This window comes from Megalobrama amblycephala, linkage group LG12 (assembly GCF_018812025.1).
Source record: "Megalobrama amblycephala isolate DHTTF-2021 linkage group LG12, ASM1881202v1, whole genome shotgun sequence".
Taxonomy (NCBI): domain Eukaryota; kingdom Metazoa; phylum Chordata; class Actinopteri; order Cypriniformes; family Xenocyprididae; genus Megalobrama; species Megalobrama amblycephala.
In genome coordinates, this window is record NC_063055.1 from 27,873,939 (window position 1) to 27,881,481 (window position 7,543).

Genomic DNA, 7,543 nt, shown 5'->3' on the forward strand with positions numbered 1-7,543 from the left:
GTGGTTTCCAAACTGAGGTACCTGGGGGTACATGAGGTGACAACAGGGGGTATGCGAACAAATGCTGAGTAGTTCATTTAATTCTACCTTAAAATATTATTAAAATCGAGCATGTATTTCTAACTGCCCAAATGCCGTAAATCCAGTAGGCTACAAATTACCTCATCATTTGGAATAAAAAATGACTGTATATCCACAAGCAGCATGCACATGATAGACTGCGTGCAGTCTGCTGCCTTAAATCGCGCTAAATTACTGTCGTTCTCGACAGTGCACCTTTGTAAAAGTGGGGATTTAGCACTTACTCGCGTGAAGAACAAATATAGACACAGATAATGGATTAATACCTTGTGTAAGTTCTTGTATTTAATGATGATTACGAGCAAGAATGCAGTTGTTCCCAAATATCCACATGACTGCAAACGTGACATTATTATACAACAGGTCAAAAAACAAAACGTACATTTTAAACACAGTACTGTCAGTATTTACTCTATTTTACAATGAAATAATAGTTCTAACGAAAACCACAGCAGAACTACAACACACGTCTCTGTTTCGCGAACAGTTCTGTGGCTTTGAACGAATCGTGAGAGTCAATGATTCAATGATTCATTCACAGCCACTTGCTTCGTTACTGAATGAATGACTCGATGACTCACTCATAAAAACAGTGACTTGCTGCCACCTACTGGCGGTTTTAGTTTAATATTTAAAACTTTTACTTAGTTTTACCATCATTGCATATTTCTCTATTGAGCATTTTTATATATTATTTTATTTATTTTATAACATTATTTATTTTATAAAGTTATTCGAGGTAGGGGGCAATGATTGTATATATATATATATATATATATATATATATATATATATATATATATATATATATATATATATGAATTGGTTTTCAAGTTCACTAGTTTAAAAATGTAGGTATGTTATGTAATTAGAATTCACTTTGAAGTTAAAGTTTAGAGATATACCACCACCTAGTGGTCGTTAGCTTTCGCCCGCTGTAAATACACTCCTTTAAACTCAATGTATCGTTTCGTAAACTTCTAATAAACCACAAAAATTCACCATGATTTTTCCCCCTGCATCGCTGGCATCCAATAGGACGAAGCTGTAAGTTCGCGGTAGTGGGGGAGGATAGCTGTGTTTATTTTCTTTCAGCCACAGATGGTTTCAGAGGCTGTGAGACAGAGGTAGAGGAGAACGACAGTCGGGGATGAAGCCGCAGCTTTGGGGGAAAGTTGCATTTATTGCATGTATAGCTGGGGCACGAGACATAAACTCTCACGATGTTATTGAACATAGTTATGTTTGCTGTTTTGGTTCTGAGCGTCAGACCTGGAGAAGGTTTCCCCAATTACAAAGATGACTACATGGACGAGGACTTGGCCACTTTCGACTATTACAAAGGGACGGATGTGTTTGATGAGGGGAACAGGACGCAGGAGTGTGAGGAGTGTGTGCCGGAGCTGTGCCCGCTCGCGCAGGGCTGTAGAGCAGGGCTGGTGCAGGACAGCTGCGGCTGCTGCTTTCAATGCGCCAACCTGGAGGGACAGACCTGTGATCTCGGCCAGAGAAATGTCTATTATGGATTGTGTGGAGAGGACATGGAGTGCAAACTGGACAGGTCGGATGGAGTAGACGGAGAGGAGCCAGAAGCTCAGTGTGTGTGTTTGTCTCAGAAACCTCTGTGTGGCTCAGACGGACAGACCTACATGAATCTCTGCAAATATAAAGAAGCGGCTTATTCAAAGCCTGGACTCAATGTGAGCGACGGGCCGTGCAGGACAGGTATGAACAACACAAACAATAGACACAGCCTTTTCCAACCATTTATTTAGGCTATTTAAGTGTTTGTTTACATTCTTTATTTAATGCATGGAATAGGTTTTTATTTTTCTTTCCAACCAAATTTTTTTCTTAATAAATGATTCTTTTTCTTTCTTTCTTTCTTTCTTTCTTTCTTTCTTTCTTTCTTTCTTTCTTTCTTTCTTTCTTTCTTTCTTTCTTTCTTTCTTTCTTTCATGGGGTAGAGATGTTTCAAGAGTTTTCCTAACCATATTTATTTATTTATTTATTTATTTGTTTGTTTGTTTTTGTTCCAGATGCATTTTTTTTTAACCACCAGTATTTCATTTAATTTATTTTTTTCTCTTTCTTTCTATATGGAATAGATGTTCTTCAGTGGTGTTTTTCTAATCTAAATTTATTTATATATTTATTTTTTTCTTTCTTTCTTTCATGTGGTACATATGTTTCAAGAGTTTTTCCAACCCCATTTATTTATTTGTTTATTTATTTTTTAAAAATATTTATTTATTTATTTTTGTTTCAATAAAGTAGATATATTTCAAAATTGTTTTATTATTATTATTATTATTTTACCACCAATATTTCATTTAATTTATGTTTAATCCCCTTCTTTCTACATGGAATAGATATTTTTCAGTAGTGAAATTTTCTAATGAAAATTCATTTATATATTTATTTTCTTTCTTTTATAAATAGAATAGAAATGTCTTTTTTACAACCTCTATTTATTTTCTTTAATAAATAGGGTATTTATTAAAGTATTTTTCTGTATTTTTCTATTAATATTTTATTTTATTTATTTTTGTATTATTATTTAGCTCTTGCTTATTTTCTTACACACATGGAACTGAAGTGTTATCTCAAGAGTATTTTTCTCTCTGACCTGCCAGCACTTGGGAATTTTGGACCTGGCCCCTATAATTTCCCAGTAACTTTAAAGAGGGGCTTTATGACCTTTAAACTGCTCTTCAAGTCAGGCTGACATAGGAAGTGTTTTTTTTTTAATGTGATCCCTGATGTGACCTCTTTCCTTCTTTCTGTTTCTCTGTCTATTTCTGGTAAGTCCCCGTCATCAAAGTGCCACCACATAATCTGGTAAATGTAACAGGCAGCAGTATAGCATTTCTCTGCGAGGTGTTTGCATTTCCCATGGCACTAGTGGAATGGAGGAAAGATGGAAAAGAGGTCATTTTACCGGGCGATGATCCTCACATATCTGTTCAGGTAAAGTATTTCCAAATGTAAGAGCACTTTTTTAAACAGAAACTTTGTGAAGTAATATAGTTATAGCCTTGACTTATGTGTAAGGCCACACATCTGCAGCCACAGAACTTAACAAGCTCTACAGATTTCCATGTCATTCATAAAAGTCTACTCATCTCATTCCATGTGTCTGTTTATTAAATATTTTGGCTAATGATACCACGTTAAAATTATTTAAATTGTTTAATTATCATTATACTCAGTTTTTCCCACAAAACGAGTGCAGAAAATGTGAATAAAGCCAGCAGTTTTATTGGAATATTGATGTCTAACTGCAGGTGTTTATGGCTTCAAGATTTAGGACATTTTGGGCGTTCCTGATTATATGCCTTAATGAACTTGTCAAGAAATACAAAAGTTATATATGGATCTCCTTCCCTGGCCTATACAGGAAAAGTTGAGTATTTCGGGATCCACCTCAACCTTTCCATTTCCCCATTTTTCCTGTAGTCACGAGGTGGCCCTCAAAAGTATGAACTTTCCAGTTGGCTGCAGATCGAAGAGGCCAGTCAGACGGATTCTGGAACATACAGGTGCATTGCTCGAAATGAGCTTGGGCAAGTCTCAGCCACAGCAATTTTAGGAGTCCTGCCACCAGGTAAAAGATATACCCTGATCTGTAATGACATTAATACTTCCTTTTCCATTACCATTAAGTATAATCTGTTTTATTCTGTCTTTTTTTCTTCTCAGATGAGATGTCTGTCTATTTGGAACAAAACATGAATGAAATGAGGGGCTATGACCAATTACAAGACTATGACAGGGATTATTACTAAACTTCAGATTCCAAGACCCTCAAGAAAAACAATGTTTTTTTTATTCATAGACATTAAATTTGAGACATGGCAAGAAGACACTCAGGCTGTAAATGAAGTAAAAACATCCCCCCCAGAGCTTTTTCTGGATAATCATAAAATAACATGGAAGTGGCGGGGAAGAAGCTTCAATAAATTCCCAATGGCACAGGCCTCTAAATTTAATGAAAAACACACAATGAGATGAATGGAGCAGTTTGGGAGCTGCTAGAAGCTCTAAAATTAAGTACAGAGAGTCAGAGAGTAGCTACTTGAGCTGAATGCCTCTACAAAACATGAAGAACTGTGAAATCTGAATGAGAACTGAACGATTATATGACAAATATATGCATTTTATGATAATTTCTTTTTATATTATAAGTACAGTTATGTATTTTGACCAGTAGACTTCTATGTGCCAGATTTACTAAACGGGGCAAATTAGTGTGAGAGCGCAATTCCACAAATGCGCCAATAGTGGCAAGTTCTGTGCGTGATCTACTGCTGACACGCAAAATAAAGAACACAGATACAGCCAAATCATTTACATAATGCCAATGCAATCTAACAAGAGCAGCGCAAATTAGCGTTGGGTCGCAAATAAGCAGAGCTGATACTCTCATCAGGTGCGGGTCGACTTGTTACATGTAATCTGACAAACTTGTACACACACACTCACACATATGTAATATCTTCCTCTGGCATTCCAGAGAAATTAATATGAGTGGAAAATATTTTCTCCCTTCTATCACATGCTCTCTGTTCTCTGTGGTGTCTCCTCCTAGCAGCAACAACTGCAGCAAAATGGGTAAAGACATGCTTTTTTTGGGGCGTTAAATAATGGCACAAATACCAGTAAATTGACTAGCGCAAACATTAGTAAATCGCGTTGCATGATTGATTTAAAGGGTTAGTTCACCGAAAAATGAAAATTATGTCATTAATTACGCACTCTCATGTCGTTCCACACCCATAAGATCTTCATTCATCTTCGGAACACAAATTATGATATTTTTGATAAAATCCGATGGCTCAGTGAGGCCTGCATCGCCAGCAATAACACTACCTTTTTCAATGCCCAGAAAGCTACTAAAAACACATTTTAATCAGTTCATGTGACTACAGTTGTTCAACCTTAATATTATAAAGCACCGAAAATACTGTTTGTGCGCCAAAAATAACAAAATAGTGACTTTATTCAACAATATCTAGTGATGGGCGATTTCAAAACACTGCTTCATGAAGCTTCGAAGCTTTGTGAATCTTTTGTTTTGAATCAGTGGTTCGGAGCATGAATCAAACTGCCAAAGTCATGTGAACTATTGAAGTTTATGACGTAACGAATCCTAGTTTACTGAAATTATGTGATTTTGGCGCTCTGAACCACTGAAAGCTTCGAAGTTTCATGAAGCAGTGTTCTGAAATCGCCCATCACTAGATATCGTGGAATAAAGTCGCTATTTTGTTATTTTTGGCACACAAAAAGGACTCTCGTCGATTCAGTGATTCACTTATAAAGACGATCACTTGTCGCCACTTACTGGCATAACAATTTAGCCTGCAGAAAAAAGTCACCAAAAATACCCACCACTAAAATGTATAGACTGACAGTGCTGTTCGAGTACTTGCTGCTGTGTGCTTGGCTTTTATGCCAACTCAGTTCTTCACAAACCATCCTTTTCTACTCAAAGCAGAATGTGTATCAGCCTTTGAGTTTATGTGTTTCCATATGTGGCATCCCTCTTTTACTAGCCTTTGTGTGTGTGTGTGTCAGATCTGGGTGAGCCAGTTGAGCACACAGCTGGCTTTAATATACCTTTATATGATCTCCTGTCTTAGGACATAAACACAGAGATCCTATTCTACAGGACATGTGAATACAGGTTGCACTCATGGGACGTTTTTTGATGAAAATACAACAAACAACATCAGGTTACTTATTGATATACAGCAGACATCTCTTAACCCTCTAATTTCACCTCTTAGTGGAGAACACCTGTATTTAACATAACAGCCATGGATACCAGAGCTTTTTAACCCCCATTCTCTCTTCTGTCCTGTCATGATTTTCTCTGGTGCCTTTAACTCAGAGTAATTATGGTAACAGCTATGCATGTAATGTTAGGTTATGGTTTTGGTGCTATATTAAAAGATTCCCATTTTGACACTATGTTGTTTCAGACCTCTGTTCAGAGGACCGGGAAACTTTAGATGAAGTTTTACATAAATGTATTGTACTGTAATTTTACTGTAAAAATACTAATGCAGAGTTAAACACTAGACTTTCTTTTCAAAAACAGTAAGTGTAATAAACCAAATGTAACAACATGTGGTTTAAGGCTCCATTTGCATTGACTTCCACCCAACAGTCAACTGTTAAAGCAATTAGCCTGCAAGGTCTAAATCACTTCAAACTGAGAGCACCCTGGGACATGCTCGTTTCCTCTAGCCTTAAATAACCAAACATTCTGCAAACACTATGGAAGCTTATGTCTGCCACATAAGAAAAATATATATGCATACAAAAGGTATTGCGACTTTTTATCTCACAATTTTGACTTTTTTTTCAACAATTGAAGTTATATCTTAAAGTTCAGACTTCTTTTATACAATTGTGAGTTTATTTGAGTTATTAACTCAAAATTCTAAGTTTACATCTCACAATTCTGACTTCTTTTTTTTTTGGAATTCTGAGTTTACATTGTGCAATTTTTCCATAGAATTCTGAGTTTACATATCAGAAGAATTCTCATGCTGAATTCTGAGGGGAAAAAAGTCAGAATTTTTGAGTTTAAATTTCTTTCTGAGTTTACATCTTGCAATTCTGACTTCTAAGGAAAAAAAAGTCCAAGTCGTGAGATAAAAATATAACGTTAAACCAATGTACAAGTATAGATATACCAATGTATCAACTTTATGGGTAGGCGATATCTTCATGGGTCCCCTTGTCACATTCCTAAATGGCTCTGATTACAGGTTAAGTGTTTGACCTCCTGATGCTTTGTGATTTTTGTCACAATGGCAGTTCTCCTCAAGACAAATGTGCACATTTAGTTGTTTCAAGCAGTTTAGGAAAGTCGATGGTTCCTGTTTCATTGGCATCAGTTATTTTTCTTTCCCCAAATTCTATGGAAAAACCGAAGAAATATTCAGGGGATTGTGTGAACCTCCAGAGCCAGAAGCGAGGGGCTTCCCATCTCTGCCCAAGAATCCGCTAATATCCTGTGTCCTGAAAAGACATTACTGGCACAGGGATGGAGACCAAAAACAGACTGAGGTAAAGGCCTGAAATTCAAACAAACAGCTTTGGGAAATGCAGTAGACAACCAAAGATATGTGCAGAAGTATTCATATAGATTGGTTGGAAAAGAATAGTTTCTAAGAACAAAAATAACAAAAGCATTGTCATTCATTATGTCTTTTTGGTTTCCATCAACTACAATCACCACAGGCACTCAAATCCCCTTCACGCCTATTGCTAAACCATGATAGCCACTTAGAAATGCCTCTCTGCTTTCCAAAATAGCGGCCTCTATCTGATTTTATTAAAGGAAAACAGTTCCAGACTCTTAAACAAGTAATTTCCATGCTTTTGTTTTCCTTCCAGTTTTGTGGTAAATGAGATCCATGTGCTTTGTGAAAGATCATCAGTCTTC

At 36.4% G+C, this 7,543-nt stretch overlaps 1 protein-coding gene across 1 annotated transcript; it reads left to right on the plus strand.

Moving 5' to 3' along the window:
• Positions 1 to 995: 995 nt before the first annotated feature.
• Positions 996 to 4,635, plus strand: kazald3 (Kazal-type serine peptidase inhibitor domain 3). The gene is made up of 4 exons (XM_048211317.1): positions 996 to 1,806; positions 2,891 to 3,051; positions 3,541 to 3,688; positions 3,784 to 4,635. Exons 1-4 carry the CDS (start codon positions 1,305 to 1,307, stop codon positions 3,867 to 3,869), a joined length of 897 nt encoding a protein of 298 aa, XP_048067274.1. The 5' UTR covers positions 996 to 1,304; the 3' UTR covers positions 3,870 to 4,635.
• The last annotated feature ends 2,908 nt before the right edge of the window (positions 4,636 to 7,543 follow it).

Excerpts from the sequence above, each read along its gene's own strand:
- kazald3 (XM_048211317.1), top strand. The coding sequence starts at position 1,305 with ATGTTATTGAACATAGTTATGTTTGCTGTTTTGGTTCTGAGCGTCAGA. Across the intron at positions 3,052-3,540 it reads ATCCTCACATATCTGTTCAG|TCACGAGGTGGCCCTCAAAA; the intron begins GTAAAGTATTTC and ends TTTTTCCTGTAG. Across the intron at positions 3,689-3,783 it reads TTTAGGAGTCCTGCCACCAG|ATGAGATGTCTGTCTATTTG; the intron begins GTAAAAGATATA and ends TTTTCTTCTCAG.